This window comes from Salmo trutta, chromosome 19 (assembly GCF_901001165.1).
Source record: "Salmo trutta chromosome 19, fSalTru1.1, whole genome shotgun sequence".
In the NCBI taxonomy this organism is placed as follows: Eukaryota; Metazoa; Chordata; class Actinopteri; order Salmoniformes; family Salmonidae; genus Salmo; species Salmo trutta.
Genome location: NC_042975.1, coordinates 17,486,270 through 17,504,097, shown reverse-complemented (window position 1 = coordinate 17,504,097; position 17,828 = coordinate 17,486,270). Strand labels below are relative to the sequence as shown.

At 42.7% G+C, this 17,828-nt stretch overlaps 1 protein-coding gene across 3 annotated transcripts in view; it reads right to left on the bottom strand.

Annotated features, from left to right (window-relative positions):
• tmem132e (transmembrane protein 132E) overlaps positions 1-17,828 on the bottom strand; it is a 370,949-nt gene that overhangs the window by 13,639 nt on the left and 339,482 nt on the right. For all 3 annotated transcript variants that reach the window (XM_029699923.1, XM_029699922.1, XM_029699925.1), the window contains exons 4-7: positions 15,193-15,385; positions 10,307-10,450; positions 3,896-4,101; positions 1,300-1,579 (exon numbers count right to left, since the gene is read on the bottom strand). In XM_029699923.1, coding sequence (XP_029555783.1) covers positions 1,300-1,579; positions 3,896-4,101; positions 10,307-10,450; positions 15,193-15,385 — 823 coding nt within the window. The remainder of the gene's footprint in view (positions 1-1,299; positions 1,580-3,895; positions 4,102-10,306; positions 10,451-15,192; positions 15,386-17,828) is intronic.

Sequence of the window (17,828 nt, the reverse complement as noted above, 5' to 3'; positions counted from 1 at the left end):
TACAAAGCTCTAAAATTATGTCATATTTCGTAATGCATTTAATGTAAAATAAATAAACATCTAAACGAAAAACAATACAAAATCTGACTCTTACACCTTTTGTGGTGCCGTACTTTCATTCAAAAACAATAATTAGCTCCGAAATGAAACCCCTTGAAGTCAAGATGGTGGGATTAAACTGTTGCCCATTATCAAATCTTCCAGACTACTCCCCCCGATTAAATGATTGTTTGGAAAATGGCGTTCGATTAATGAAAAAGGTCTTATAACTCATTTATTTATCAGTGAACCCTCTAAGTGAAATAATTTAGTTTGAGAGTAGATTCATGGACTCACGGACTCCTGAGTGGCGCAGCGGTCTAAGGCACTGCAACTCAGTGCACATCCGGCTGTGATTGGGAGTCCCATAGGGTGGCACACAATCTTCCCAGCGTCGTCTGGGTTTGGCCAGGATAGGCCGTCATTGTAAATAAGAATTTGTTCTTAACTGGCTTGCCTAGTTAAATTAAGGTTACATTTTTATAAATAAATTATTCGCTCCACCAACAGGGGTTGGTAGTGAGAAACTGGGAGTCCCATAGAGCGGCGCACAATTGGCCCAGCATCGTCCGGATTTGGCCAGGATAGGCCGTCCTTGTAAATAATAATTTTTTCTTAACTTAATTGCCTAGTTAAATAAAGGTTACATTTTTTATTTTTTAATTGCTCCACTAATATGGGTTAGTAGTGAGAAATAGGCTACTCTTCATTTTCCTAATGTGCCATAAAATACGGTGTAAGCTTGAGATCTTTTAATTTCTTACAGCCTTCAATAAGTATGGTTTTCTATGCCATCAATCACTCAGGTTGAATGGTAGAGCTGCATAATGGGAGGCTAAGCGGAAGCCCATATAGACTACATGCCTATGCAGATGGAGCCATCTTTAAAAGCAAGTTTGGACAGATCTCATTTATCATTTCATCATCTTAAAGAGGCTTTCTTTACAAAGACAAAATGGGTGAAAGCGATGAAGAAGACGTCTAATTTCCTTCTTTCACCTGTCCAGTTCGTCTAGGTCAGTGTAAAGTACAAAATATTTTGTTGCGCACTCTGAGTGCTTCTGCATATTACAGCTGCAATTTGGTCAGTATGATCCAAACTGAAGCATTTTGTCTACCTCAGTGTCAATTTCCTATTTGTCTCTAGTGCCCTAGCCTATAACATTTATGAGATGGGCGAACATCTATGAGGTAAAAGAGGCAATTGAAAGAAGACATTTCCTTTTTACAGACTTTGGTGACCTAGCCAAGTTTCTATACCTTCAGTACAGTGGAGCCCAGCTCCAGGCCCACCAGCACGGTGCGGTCCACCAGCTCGGCTATCCTGGGGTCGACCACCTTCAGCGAGTCCTGAACCAGGTCAGTCACTTCCACCTGCCAGTCGGGCCCCAGCATGGTGATGACCTGGTCGGTGCCCTCAGTGGAGGTGGTGTGGAACTGGGTTAGCACCTTGACAAGGGAACGCTGGTACTGCAAGGTGCAGCCCCGGCTCACCCGCCGGTCGTCCTCGTCGTCATCTGTGTCACTGTCTCTGGCGCTCCTGAGACAGAGAGACAGACACAGAGACAGAGACAGAGAGACAGAGAGACAGAGAGAGAGAGAGAGAAACTGTCAATGATGTAAACAGTGTCAATACCATTAACAGTGTCAAAACCGTAACCATTGTCAATATCATTACCAGTATCAAAGTGTACAACAAAGTAAGGGTTACCATGTAAAAATGTATTTGCTGTACTATTTACGAAGCCGTTTCAGCAGTAGCTCAATGGCTTATCATAACCTTTAATGATGCATCTTGTAACTCAATATGTTTGTGGAATATACTGTGGTGTAGTTAAATCCTGCATCCTGTTTCGGGAGCTTATGTTCTTAATTGCTTCTTATCATTATATAATTTAGCACTTGATTTGATGAGAGGCCCAACACTAATCCATGTGGAGGACATCTGTTACAGTGTCTGTTCCAATGTGCCCTTTGTGAGGGAAAAGTTATCCAAGCCGGCACGAAACTCCCCCAAAAACTTCCAAACAAGCAAGATTTGGACGTGTGCCTTCCATTCCTAAATCAATGGATGCTTAGATGGACAGGGGGAGAACACGGTCAGTGCATCCCAACCAAGCCCAATATGTTCCTCCAGAAGATGTAATACTTGCCAAACGTTTCTCAACAGCCTGACAAGCTGCCGGCTTTCCTCTTAAATGCTAAAAAGCTCTCCTCCATTCCCAAGGCTAATTAATCTTTGCTTTGACTTATCCTTTCAGATAACTTAAGATGCAGGAGCGGCAGCGGGCTGTCAGTGACTGACAAAGCATATCCCACCCATTGATTCCCAAAGCCCATCTGAATATCAAGGAGGCCTGTCCTGTGTTCCCTAAAAGGTCTGACAATACTCTAACATGCATCATGTCCCGTGGCCGGCTAACGCTAGACATTCAAGGCTAAAAGGCGCCATTCGCCTGTGTTTTTCAACTTGTACAATAAAGCCACAATAGAAGTGGAGAGACAATAATGTAGACGAGTATTCAGTTAAGACTAGGGTAAATCCGATAGACAGCGTGACTCTCCTCATGGAGTTTCATGACTCTTTGCTCAGGTCAGAGAGCTTCCCATGTTAAGGCCATACCTATGTTTTTTTTCTTCAGAGGAGTGTCTGTTCTTATTAGGATCTTTGCTGCACATCGGCCGGCCTACCCGATTAACTTTCTGTCCTCTTTTAGAACACATTACTGGATAACACAGCCAGTGAGCAATGCAGCTGCAATGTAGCAAACACACACATTGCGGTCCAAGAGACCTGGCCCTTGATAAAGCTTAAGGCTTAAACAGTGTTGTGTTAGGAGAGATAGCGAGAGATATGAGAGAGCAAGAGTGAGAGATGAGAGACAGAGTGAGAAGTGAGCCAAATGGATTGTGTTCTGAGGGGAGACCAAATAAAAGGCGATTAAATTACAGCTAAATTAATAGCATAGTTTGGTGGTATCTGTTATATATAAAAAAAAAGTAAAAACAGCACATCTAAGTGTTTAATGCACAGTGAGGTGTTTTTTTGTCCTTGTTCTGACAACATCGCAAACATCTAGTTAAGTGCTAAATGTTTTGCCAAAATGGCGGAATGAAGCCTTCTGCAGTTGTTTTTTCCTATTCCCTACAAAAATTTGAAGACAGTAGTTAATGTTGTAAATTGATGGTTCATTGATGGTTCAAAACATTTTAAACTTTAGCGGCCTGTTTCCCGGACACTGATTTTAAGCCTAGTCCTGGATTAAAAAGATCCTCAATCGAGAAACTCTTTTGAAAAAGTTTTTTCAGAACTAGGTTTCAGAACTAGGTTTAATCTGTGTCTGGGAAACCGGACCTAAAAGCTTGCCATGAATTTACTGTCAATCCGGTATGGAATTTGCTTAACGTCCTGTTCTCAGACAAACGTCTTAGTTTCGTTCAATTCATTAAGAGAGATACGTGACTTAAACTCTAATAAAATGTGTGCACAGGCAGTAGTCGTGCAAACAAAGATAAGGCCTAAGAGGCATAAACATTGGTTAGGCAGATTTGCATAGAATTGCGTCACTAGGACGACATGTAACACACACACACACACGACACAAGCAAAACATGGGGTGCACAATTGAAACGATACATGACAGTGCAAGGGGTAAAGACTAAAAACATTAAGTTGAGGAAGACAATGACATCTAGGCTAGTGTCTCAACTAGAGTGCAGCAAACCACACTAGAATGCAGTAACCTCAAAATTAATTAAAATAAATACAAGAAACATCAGCTCTAAAAGAGCAGTGCTCTCCACTCTAACACTACACACAAAGGGGAGCTGTGTTTAGTGTGTTGGTGAGTCCTACCTGCGGTCAGGAAGAATGGGTACCCTCCAGCCCTTGATGAAGCTCAGGTTGCTGTCGGACAGTTCCACTTGAAGGGGGAGTTTGGGTACCCACACGGTCAGCTCTAAGGGGGCACTGAGGTGCTCGTAGCTGAAAATGACACGGGCGTTCATGGAGCCCCGCGTCTCCTTCCCATTCACAAACACGTAGTCACAATTCATGGACACCTGTGAAAAACAAAGGTTAAGGGTCAATATATGATAATGATCGTTGACAGGTGATACAAGTGATATAGTACAGTATGGATGCAGGAGTAGAGTCCACGACCTAGTTTATTACATTGGGTTTGTTGGTGCACAGCTTTTCTCAGATTCCGCTAAAGGAAACAGGGAAAACATGTCTTCCTTTTCGCTTACAGATTATTTTAATGTGGAATGTGTACTATTATTAGGTCACAATAATCCTCCTTTATGAACGTTCCAATATTTTGCCACGAGGGGCTATATTTTTGATATTTGAAATATTTTGGAACACAGTGTAAACAACACTACTTGAGGATTTTCTCCTATCTAATTTGAGTCTCTTCCTGAGTGGATGAACTGGCTCTTAAGTACAGTCTACTCTAAACCTTTAAACATCAGGCCCACGATCACCCACAACCCACCACTATTTTCAGTGTAATGTTCTATACACAATTATGCAGAGAAACACAGCAGAATATATATACTAACACAAGCTTTCAGGCAACAGATAATTCATAGAATATGAAAGCTTAATACACCAGGTGCCCGCATACAAAATTCTGTTGACTTACATTTTATCCAGCAGTTGTCTCCAAGAAATCACCCAGCACAGAATTTCTCATAAATACCCATCCCTTTAATACTAAATGATTTACTGTAATAGATAGCAGAGTTTGCTTTCGGGATACCATCGATGATTTATCTGGCAGTTGGAGGCAGCTGACACTGTAATCAGAGGAGCTAATCTCCTGCAAATGGAGGTCGGGTTCACCAGTCTTCTCAGGGTTGGGGATTCATCATAAGAGGGGGGGGGGGGGGGGTTTAATAAAACACCCAGTCCATCCAGACAGGCCTCTCCACTCTGCAATCCATACAGGCTGGGTGGGAAGCCTTCAGATAGAGGAGAGAGATGAGTCTTTTCCCTCATTTCCCTTGTTCTGGTAAATCAAGTTTTCAGATTATCTGTCTGTAGTCACCTTTGTGTGAATAGGGATTTTGGGATCATCATTCTCTGGCAGAGATCTGGGATGTCAGCTGGAATCAGGGTAATATTGAATCATGAAAATTAGGTTCTTGCTTGCCAGGCTTAGATACTGTACAGAGCAAAGGACATACACTATATATACAAAAGTATGTGGACACTCCTTCAAATTAGTGGATTCGTCCATTTCAGCCCGTTGCTGACAGGTATATAAAATTGAGCACACAGCCATGCAATCTCCATAGACAAACATTGGCAGTAGAATGGCCTTACTGAAGTGCTCATTGACTTTCAATGTGGCACTGTCATAGGATGCCACTTTTTCAACAAGTCAGTTCATCAAATTTCTGCCCTGCTAGAGCTGCCCTGGTCAACTGTTAAGTGGAAATGTCTAGGAGCAACAACGGCTCAGCCGCGAAGTGGTAGGCCACACAAGCTCACAGAACGCTGCCGCCGAGTGCTGATGCACATAACGTCTGTCCTCACTACCGAGTTACAGACTGCCTCTTGAAGCAAGGTCAGCACAATAACTGTTCATCGGGAGCTTCATGAAATGGATTTCCATGTCCGAGTAGCCGCACATAAGCCTAAGATCACCATGTGCAATACCAAACGTCGGCTGGAGTGGCGTAAAGCTCGCCGCTATTGGACTCTGGAGCAGTGGAAACGCGTTCTCTGGAGTGATGAATCACGATTCGGTGCTTCCAACTTTGTGGCAACAGTTTGGGAAGGCCTTTTCCTGTTTCAGTATGAAAATGCCCCCGTGCACAAAGTGAGGTCCATACAGAAATGGTTTGTCGAGATCGATGTGGAAGGACTTGACTGGCGTGCACAGAACCCTGACCTCATCGAACACCATTGGGATGAATTGGTACGCTGACTGCGAGCCAGGCCTAATCGCACAACATCAGTGCCAGACCTCACAAATGCTCTTGTGGCTGAATGGAAGCAAGTCCCTGCAGCAATGTTCCAACATCAAGTGGAAAGCCTTCCCAGAAGAGTGGAGGCTGTTATAGCAGCAAAGGGGGGACCAACTCCATATTAATGCCCATGATTTTGGAATGAGATGTTCGACGAGCAGGTGTCCACATACTTTTAGTCATGTAGTGTACCTGCCCCCATATTCTCTCTCACACACACACACACACACCGCCATCCTCTGCACCAAAACACAGTGCCCCCTCCACACCTGTGATCTACCACTCTAGGCCTCCCCATCGCTATAATGCTAACACCAGCCTTCCTATCACTCTCACTCACCCTTGCTAACTGCGCTAGCATAAACGATCCCAGCTCCTGCAGGCAGCTAATAAACTTGGCTGGCTAATTGCGAGTCAAAAGCTGTTAACGACTACGGGTGTCAGTAGCCCAGCGGGGCCTGTGAAAGTGCTCTCATGCATGGAGCCGCGAGCTGTCGTCGCTACACAGCCCTCTAATGTGCTGTGGCATCTTCCATGGTGCCAACAGATTTCCTGGGTAGGGTCGGGGCAAAGAAAGACAGGGCGGGCACTACCCGCTAGGGCGGCATCCAGGCTCAGTTTAAACCAACAGACAGAGATCCAGGATCAAAAAGCATCACCACCCGCCTGCAGCACAGTATATCCATATCTTTACTCCTCGGCAGCTCTGATAACAAAACGGATTCCAATACTGTATTGTCGGGCTTTGTTTTTCCAAGGGTCGCTTAATGTTTGTTTTGGTTTATCTTATTGTGCATGCACGTTGAGTCGCATGCATGTGGAACACAGAAGGTTGGCAGGTTCATTTGACCTGATAGTACTTATTCGACTGACTAATGCGTATGGATCTAATGAGAAACAATGAGCACCATTTAGTGATGGAGATCCCATGCTGGCTCACCTCTGCTTACACGCTTAACTTCAACATGTGCCTCCAAACAGGATTTAGGTCTATCAATGCCACCTGTTTTCTTGCTGGAGGTGGAGCAGATGTAAAAATAAAACATAACTTGGGCTGTGTTCATTAGGGCATGCAACATCAAACATTTTAAAATGTTTTGCAACAGAAAGCGAAATCAAGCGTTAAGGTAAAGGTTCGGGTTGTCCCTCCCTGTTTCAGTTCATTTTACTTTTTGTTTGGTGCCTAATGAACACACCCCCGTTGGGTTAATGTTGCTCTGTAGTGGCCATTATGAAAACCTACTTTGATTGATGGAAGGTACAGTATGATAATCAAAAGACTTCTCTTTAAAAATCCCCCTTAACTTATTAATCAACTGAAGGAATTCTTTGCGAAACACTGCGTTTCATTGCTTAATCTCTCAAAACCAGTTTCTAGTAGGATACAATCATTAAAAAAAAATTCTGGGCCTGTATGCTCTCATTGACTGGATTATGTCCTCATTGTGAGGCCATCAACAATAATACAAACTTCTTCGAGACCTCTCATATACAATAGTACAGCAAAGAGACAACACTGAAGACACTAGACCACTCAGGTGTACTTATCTCACTGCCTCACAAAGCCTCTCTTATTTAAGCCTGGTCGCTGGCTGAAGGTGAATGTGTCACATTGGTGTGAGTGCAGAATGGAGGAAACAGAGGGCTTGGCAGGGCAAGGGTTGGATGACCACTGGCATGGAACAAGGCTTTCTGCCGCCGCCTTATCTGTGTCCTCAGATGGCTACAGTGACTCACGCGCACACACACAGCCCTAGGAGAAAGGATCAGCTGGGGGAGTCATGTCTCCCGCTCGCTGACAAATCCCCACAGGGTCCTCAGCCCACACCTCCTTTCGCCCAGCCTCCCTCTCTGCTGCCTGCCTTCTCCCCATACTGCCTCCCATCCCCGTGCCTTCCTCCACACCCTGCACAACACAACATAAAATAGCAGAATAAACTCCGTCTGAGCAGAGCACAGATGTGGTCTTTAATAACCAAATCATCCTACTGTGCTCACACACACACAAAACTGTACAGTCAAATGGGATTGGGTTATCCGGCAGCGCTGACATATACTGTGGCCTATTTATTTCAAAGAGGGAGAAACAAACAAACAAATAAACGCCTCAGTAAAGAGAAATGAGAGCAGCATAACCTTTTCCAGAAGTTGGGAACAAAAACAGAGCTATGGCAGGTTGGCGAATAGCCAAAGCAAAAAATAAAAAATAAATGCTTTGTTTAAAAAAAAAATAATACAAAAATTAAGCAGAAGCCCACGCATTTGGAATTCACAACCTACAGTATGTGCACATGGTGAGGCTTGGTTTATATGACAAGACATTCTCTATGTGCTTTACTTATAGACCGAGCAGAGCCTACAGTTTTGAGTGTTCCACAGATTCACCTAGGCTACGCGAATAGAATAATAGAATAGAGTAATCTGATTATAACAGATCTGTATTACAGTGCTGTGTATGAATAATGGGGCACCACAAAATGCAATGGGGAGAGCACAAAACAACACAACTGAACAACCACACAACCTTTGTGGATCATCTTTAGGAACCTTTCTTTCGTATTCGGCAGATTGTTTTATAGAACTGTCTCGACTTGAAGGTCTCATCTTGCATAATCCTCTAAAGTTCAATGGCAAGGGCAGCGAAGCGAGGTCTATTCAATAACATTGAGCTAATGCAGCTCACCTTGAAACCATTCTAAACCTTCTCACAAACAGATTAACGGCAAAATGTCTCGCTTTTGATTTGCCCTCTGACAAACAGACCCTAGTCTTATCACACATGAATGGCAGAATAAGATTAGGTGTGGTCTGTATATTCTTGCTGTATTGTACAGTTGATGCTTTTCCCTCCACTTATTCTGAACACGTGCATTTATTATTGTGCACTCTGCTTTCGATAATCCCACGTGATCATCTCAAATGAACAGAAATGCGTAAATCAACATAAAAAATGTAGTATAATTTTTCTCACATGTATAATTTTCTCACGTTCTGTAATGTGTCGTGATGCCGTCATCAAACGTGCTCCGAGAAAATCAACAAATAAAGTTGGATTATATTTCAGAGGTTGCAACCTCCTTTATCCAACTCTTTCTACAGCTAAATTGGATTTACCCTGCTGATTATGGGCTATAAATGCAAAATGTGGGTCCTTCTTCAATCCACAAATGGGAGTTGATGTTGTATTCTACCACTGTGGGCCCCCAACGGGCCAGAGTTGTGTTTGTGAGTCATCCCAAGACACTAGCATCGTCTTCTCGCCTCCAGTCATCCAGTGATGGAAAAAGTACCCAAGTGTCATACTTGAGTAAAAGTAAAGATACCTTAATAGAAAATGACTCAAGTAAAAGTGAAAGTCACCCAATAAAATAGTACTTGTGTAAAAGTCGAAAAGTATTTGGTTTTAAATATACTTAAGCATCAAAAGTTAATGTAATTACTTTAAATATACGTATCAAAAGTAAAAGTATAAATCATTTCAAATTCCCTATTAAGAAAACCAGATGGCACTATTCTTGTTTTTTATTTATTTACGGATAGCCAGGGGAAACCTCTATCACTCAGACAAACAAAGCATTTGTGTTTAGTGAGTCTGCCAGATCAGGGGCAGTAGGGATGACCAGGGATGTTCTCTTGATAAGTGTGTGAATTAGACCATTTTCCTGTCCTGCTAAGCATTCAAAATGTAACGAGTACTTTTGGATGTCAGGGAAAATGCATGGAATAAAAAGTACATCATTTTCTTTAGGAATGTAGTGAAGTAAAAGTAAAAGTTGTCAAAAATAAAAATAGTAAAGTACAGATACCCCAAAATACTACTTAAGTAGTACTTTTAAGTATTTTTACTTAAGTCCTTTACCACACTACAGTCGCCCTACTTGGCTAAGGCTGAGTCCGAAATGGTACCCTATTCCCTATTTAGTGCAGTAATTTTGACCAGGACCTCTGGTAAAAATGTGTGCAGTAAAAAGGGAATAGCGTGCCATTTGGATGTAGCCTTAGTCAATGGAAATGGATGGAAATGGATGCCTTGCAACAGATAATGCAGCTAAAGTAAACTCTAAGGTCTGGAGACATGGTGGCAACCAGACTAGATCAGACTTTGTAAGACTGTACGAGTGCGGTGGGATTCCATTCGGTATCAGATGCATTACCAAGATCGGAGGGAATTTTCCCAAAATTTTCCCAAAATTCCCAAGTTTTTCAGAAATCCCAATAATGAAAACCTGGGGATTTGGGGAAAGTTACTGTAATTTTGCAACCTAAGTGGGAATCTACTGTACCATACCTTGACAATGTCTTCGTTAGACGACTTGCACTCTACGAAGGACGAGACGTCGGTGACGACACCACTCATTTCAATAGAGACAACTTTCACGGGAATGGCCACGGTTCGGCCAGTCAGTATCGCAGTGTTAATGATTTCGGTGTCCTGTAGAGTAGAGGGGGAACAAACATAAAACTGTGTTAGATAGTGTTCATCGCTATTATATTTCACTGGGTACTTCCAATATGTACTTCTCAAAAAGAATGTCCAAAAGAGTTCCGCTGGAAGCCATTCTCAGTGGTCGTTGGGTTTGATTTTCATCCATTTCATCACTCCAAGTACAGATGTAGGATCTTAACTTGAGACAGTTTGCTTCAGCAGGAAATTTAAATTATTATGTGGATTATAATTGGCATTATAATACACATTTTTGTAGGGGTTGATACATTTTTCTTAAGGGTAAATCAAGTCTGAAATTTCGAAGTGGAAATTACGTACTTCAGAAGCCTTTTTTAAATCTCAAATATACTACAAATTGAACATTTCCTGTACTGTACAAAGGGACTTTGTTTTTAAGTTTTCCCCTCCGAGCTGCATTCTGCTCCAAATGACTCTAGAACAAAAAGGCAAGAAGTTCACGTTGACTATGTACGCTAAGTAATTTGAGTTGTAAAGTGAAACATTCCTTCTTCATCAAGCGGATGAAAAAATGAAGGTGACAAAGGAAAGTATATTTGAATGCCCCAACTGTTACGGTTGTGTGAAGAGACGGACCAAGGCGCAGCGTGCTCTGAGTTCCACATAATTTTTTAATGAAACTCACAAAACAAAAAGGAACAACCAACAAACCGTGACAACAGAGGTGCTACATGCACTTATTCAAAATAAGATCCCACAAAACAGTGGGGAAATGGCTGCCTAAATATGATCCCCAATCAGAGACAACGATAAGCAGCTGCCTCTGATTGGGAACCATACCAGGCCAACATAGAAAAAACAACCTAGATAACCCACCCTAGTCACACCCTGACCTAACCAACATAGAGAATAAAAGGCTCTCTATGGTCAGGGCGTGACACCAACAAAACATAACGTTGTCCTAAAAACCTTTGTATCTGTCCTCACAATCTTGGTTACTATTGGTGAATCTGTGCACTAAGGAGTCAAGCAATAGGTTACTGTTAGTGAATCTGTGCACTAAGGCCTCAAACAACAGGTTACTGTTAGTGAATCTGTGCACTAAGGCCTCAAACAACAACTATGAAGTCTAGTGTTGCTAATAAATGTCTGAAATCTCAAAGCTGGAGAATAAAAACTGACTTGAGAACTGATTATAAACAGGGCCAAGTCCGTCAGCAGATCTACACTTTTATCATGACTCCAGTGATATAGAAACAGCCAATTAAAATGCACACTGGTCCTTGAAATGGGCGACTGTTAATAAACTCATTATTTTGACGGAATGAATGTGAGCTATGCGGGGGTAAGGAGTTTGACTTTAATTTGTGTCCCTCGTGGCCCCCTAGAGAAAACCCAAATCATGTAAATGTTCCTTTGACTTCAATCAAAACACCACCATGCTCAAGTCTTGGAGGCAAAACAGTATTACTTATTGTGGTGTAATCAAAAAGAATGCAGCATATAAAAGAGTATTAATGTTGCTTCTGGAGGCATGTATGTTGATGAGCTCCTTTAATTTGTAGTGCCCTAAAGCTGGCAATCAAATAAGAGAGTTTACTTGGCATGATACAAGCATATGTTCACTGACAATGAGTGCAAATTGTATGTTGTGTGTGCCCTTCGAAAACCAATACATACTGAATGACTTATTGCTGTCCATAGCAGGTCATCTCACAATATAACTTCCAAACTATTTGAAACCAGAACAATTTAAAGTCTAGAAGAATTCACAATGGTCAGGTCCTGCCCAAATCAAATTAGCTGGTGCACTATTTGAATATTGATGCCATTTTACCTGTTGATACATTTGTTCATAATACAATATGCTTATTAAGTAATTATCCAGTGAGGAAAATGTGTTAACCTAGCCTCTGAGTTTATTGCTAAAGAATAGCCACTGCAGACCAATGACAGCCAACTAGGCACACACTGTTTAAATCAACGTTGATTCCACATAATTTCAATGAAATTACGTTGAACCAACATGTAAAAGACGTTGAATTGACGTCTGTGCCCAGTGAGAGGTCCTCTGACATTGACAAATTATGGGACGGAGAAAAGAGCTCAACTCTTTTTCTTCTCAACAAACAGCAACTGCCCCCTTATAGTAAAAAATCATCCCATCCTCCCTCATGTTTCTTATTTTCATGTGCCAATGGTATTCTCTTGCCCAGCTAATATGCAACATTTAAATGGGGGGACCGAGAATTTATGTTGGCGGGAAGTGGTAGCCACAGTGTCCGGAGTAATGAGTGAGAGCTTATCGTGAACACAGTAGGGGGAGAGCTATCAATAACACACAGGAAAGGATTTCAAAGTAATCAAACACTTTATAGCCTGCAAAACAACAAGGTTAACACTTTTAAACTCCATGCATTAAGACACACAGTGAGAAAAGGATCAGTTAGTGTAAACACAAGACACGACTACTCCAGGCCCAATAAACGGGACTGAGACAACTATCAGTCTAATACACTGCGGAAATGAAAATATGAATTATACTGCTCCTGTAACAACGACTAGTATTGTCGATTAATAACTACTAGTTTAGCTTCGTCCATGCGAACAGTGTTGTTTTAGATTTAAACAGGAGAAATGAAAGAAGCAGGGTCCACTTTAATCCAAGTAACCAAATGACAAGCAGTGAGAAAATGAATGAAGCTTGACAGCCCCACAGTTGTTGAGTTTTGATGGAGGCTTTAAGACCGAGCCGATTAGCCAGCGAATCATATCAAAGCCAAACCTACGCTGCTTTCTGCGCCACGGCTCCCACTTCTTACTCCTCATGGAAATGATTGAAACGCCACGTCAGACGTGCAAAACATGTGGCGTGTGTAGATGTGGGTGTGTGTTTGTGTGCGTGTGCCCTGTGACTTCGTGCCATGAGGACCTCGGCAAAGAAAACGCCCATGTTTTATTTATAATCTGTTCGCTACTGCGGCAGCATGAAGCAGTGGTGGAGCCAGCAACACAGTATCCCGCTATTCCCCTCCTCATCTCCCTCTCCACCTCTCCCATCCCTCGTTAATAAGAAGCCCCTGAGAGGGCTCTCTGACACGGGGCGGTAATTGCGCCAAGACTGTGGGGGCCAGGGGGACCTAGCTGGGGCCCTGACAGGACTAATGTGATGGAGTCTGATTTAACCACATCCTCCTGGAAGATGCTACTACTCTGCACTGTAAACTCACCCACCTCCTTCGTTCCTCCTCCCCCCTCCCTCGCTACTATCTCACCCCTCTCTCGCCTCCTCCTCCCCAGTTGTAGTGGCTCAGCTCTGGCTGGCAGTGAATCTGCTTAGCAAAGCTTTCACGTCTTGGGATTCGTTTTTTTCTCCTTTTTCTTTTTTTCCCATCCCTCTATCTCTCCCTCAAGCCTCCCTCCCTCTCTCCTTCGTTTGTTCATGCTAGGGCTAAATCAGAGAGGGGATTCATTTTGTGCACATGGCTTGCCATGTTCTTGTTTCATTTTTTTGTTACTCAAGATAAAATGCATCTTGTGTGTTTTTTCCCCCAGATTGCCTCATCCTGCTGTCTCCCAAATCAGTGGCTGCAGAAAAAATACTGATCTGAGCCTTCTGGTTTCTATCAAGCTCTCAGAGGATGTGTGCAATGGTAGACACAAAGTGCTGAGTGCATTATGTCTACCGCCTTGCTGCTACTGTTACTGTTACAATAATTAGACAGAGAGACCTGAGAATGTGTGGCATTAGATTCTGCCTTGGTCAAATGGCACCCTATTCCCTATATAGTGCATTACTTTTGACCAGAGTGCTATGGGACCAGGTCAAAAGTAGTACACTATAAAGGGAATAAGGTTACATTTGGGATGCAACCTCTCTACACTACAGTACATGAAGCAGAAACAGTGAAACAAAGCAGCTGATAATTAATGAAATGGCGCAGGTTGCTTCGGCTATTGCTATTTTTTGCTATTCCCCAGGCGTTGGCCTTTCTATGACCCCGGCTCCTTTCAGCTGAACTCCTATCCTCATCTCTGCCTGACCCCTCTAACAAAGCCCTCGAAGCACACCGCCAAGTCCGGTGAACTCAGAGGTCATGTTCCTCTTCGTTTATTAACCTCTGTAGTTGAGTGTGTTAAAAAAGTGTCTTCAGTACCTGGGTGCTTGCTTCTTGGCAACTTGTGGCATTTTAGACCTATATAAATATATGCGGGGCTGAGAGAACTAAGTGCCGTTATACATTTTACCCAAGCAGTTGAATTGTAATATCAAAATAATGAAGTCTCTCCCCCCCTAAAACTTCTAGAGACTTTCCACAGGCTCCCTTCACCAAGTAAGGGGAGGTGAAACCACACAGGAGGCGACTTGACACTTCAGGACTGGCCCTCTACCTTCCTATTACTTAATTAATGTCCTTTGTTTCCACAATTGTTTTTTACTGCTTACTACAGCAATTGCCCCTTTTCATGAGATAGGAGTGGAGACGCCAGACATACTCTTAGCATGATGTGCCATTGCTTGGTGGCCTTGGTAGCCTTCTCTTAGCAGGTGAAATCGTCATTGATCTAGTGAGAGAGAACCTCAAGTGTTGATAAGCATGGTTACAAATGACAATGGGGTCGAAAGTCCTTTGATGAAACTGGAGGCTAACCTATTGTCTTACGTGAGAGATTTGAATTGAATAGTTGTGGCAAATGTTACAATGGACAGATTCAACTGATATAAACATTATTATAGCATACCATATGTGATGTCACAGGTTACTCACCATGGAGAGTGGGATGATAGCCTGAATGTCCTTCTGCACCACGGTCAACTCAGTCACCACCTTCTCCGAGTCCGGAGGTGGGTTCTGGCCCCGGTAGTCGATGTTCCAGTTGATCCTTCTGGTGACCGATTGGCTGGTGAAGTTCTCCATCTCAAAGTCCAGTTGCATCACCTCGATATTGGCCAGTTCATCCCTGTGGGGAATGGAATAATTGAGCAATTAAAGCGTAATACATCAATAACAGCAATATGTTACCAAAAGCACAGTAGGATCCAGCACCAAATCCAGCATTTTATTCATTTACAAGGAGCTTAATGGGGGTCAAGGCTGCATTTGATCATTAAATATGCTAATGAGTAGACGATCGGCACAAGCAGCTGTTCTGTCATGTATTAGGCATTATGTATTGGAACAGTCAGCAAGTGAAACAATCAGGCTGCTGCTTGTGCACATCTGTTGTTTGGGAATAACCAATGAGGTCCAGAAATATACCATTCCTATCTGCTTTTAGGAGCTACCTGACCAGGCATGAGATCCCCACACACATGCGTGAGCTTGTATTTCAGAGAGTTTTTGATTTTTTAGGGTGTTTATCAAGAGAGATTAACATGAACAGACGATAGGGAGGCAGGTAGCCTAGCGATTAGAGCGCTGGTTCGCATACCTGAGCCGACAAGGTGAAAAATCTTTCCATTTACCCTTGAGCATGGCACATCACACTAGTTTGCTCCAGGGGAACCGTACTACTACGGCCGACCCTGTAAAACAATACATTTCACCACACCTACACAGTGTGTGACAAAACATCATCTTATTTTTATTTGAAAATTGCAGTGCACCAACATCGTTCGTCGAAACTTGACAGCTTTTTATAAAAGATCACCATGACATAGATTCCTAACCATTTGAGAAAAAACTGGATGACCCCCCCCCCCATGTAATCAATGGGGCTGTCCTGACCAGCTGCGTGCGTTGCGAAAGTGAGCACGCGTCCTAGATTTTTTAAGCGTTGTCGGACTTGTCGTTACAATTTCTGATGCTTGCGCCACACGATCTGTCATGTCAATGGTCCGCACAACTTCAATCACACCCCTATTGTAATGTTATTGGCTAATTGCTTCTCATTCTGACGGGTCCAGTGTAGTGAAACAGCTTATTTTTTCCTTCAAACGCTTGCACGTGGCTTGTTACAAATATTATGGTTGTGGTCCTTTCTTGAGTGTTGTCTTTTCACTTTTTTGCATCTATTTACCTATCCAGCTAGCCAAGCAACTCATTCCCACATCAATCTTTTGTAGAAGCAGTATACTATATTTATTATCAATGTCTGTTTCCCACACGGACAAGCAGCCTACAGTAGATTTTCAATGTGATCATTTAGTACAATTCATCAGGGTTTCCCAAACTCGGTTCTGGGGCCCCTTCCGGGTGGCACATTTTGGTTTTTGCCCTAGCACTACACAGCTGAGTCAAATTACCAACTCATCATTAAGCACTGATTATTTGGGAAACCCTGCAATGCATCATCTGTACAAGATGTTAAAACTGTCTCAATGGATTTCAATGATCAGTCAATGAAACGGCAAAACCGGTTCATTACATTTCTATGGACATGGTAAGCTTTTCATTACATTTCCATAATCATTACCATAGCCCATATATGTGCATACGTACCAGCCAGTTATGACTAGCACACATGCAGTAGAGTGGTCAAACATACGATGTGAACAACCCCTCCTACCATTTCAAACATCCATTACTTTAACCACATGAACAGTAGACATGTGTGCTCGCACACGTTAGTTTTACCTAGGCAAAGATTAACTTTCACCCCGTTTCATTCCATGCATTGTATATATACTAAAACATTCAACCCCTTCTACTTATAAAGGACTTATCTTCTTCTAAGATGGTGTAAAATTATTGAATCAATTGTGGAATGAAGTACCAGCAGACCAACATACTATATGTTTTATATACCACCATTACTATTGCTCCAAGCTGCGAAACCATCACATCTGAAAGACACATTCGGCATTGTACTTCGAAATGGGTTTCAGCAGTGTAGGCCTACAGTAGGTTCCCAGTTTACAAGACCATTACAGCCACACTTGACCTGGATCTGAAATGAACCATGCTGCTATCTCCCCTCGGCAGAGAGAAAATAAGTAATTCAAAGGGAAAATGCCAATGTCGTAATGAAGACTGGGAGCCGAGTCCCTATCTCCAGTACTGCACTCCTCACAAATGGCCATACTGGAAACAGCATGATGAGAGCTGACAGCCTAAATGACTTCTGACTGTTTGTCTCAACATCACTCATGGAATATTCCTACATATTTATCTATGACACTCCTCACAAAGCAGGTAGCTTGGCCAGACCCTCGACAACTAGCACTCAGAAAACCATACACCCAAATCGCTCATGTGCTGAATAAGAGTTACACAGGGGTGGAAATGGAGTCAATGTGCTATAAGGATATGTTGTGTGGGTGACGTGTCCTTTTCAAATGGAAGGCCTTGTGGGGTTAACAACGCCCTTTCTGTGCACCCTGGTTAGCTTTACTAGCCCATGCTTAGACGTTTACATAAGTAGGGCTTCCATGCTCAGATCAGGCCCCCGCTGAGCTGATTAG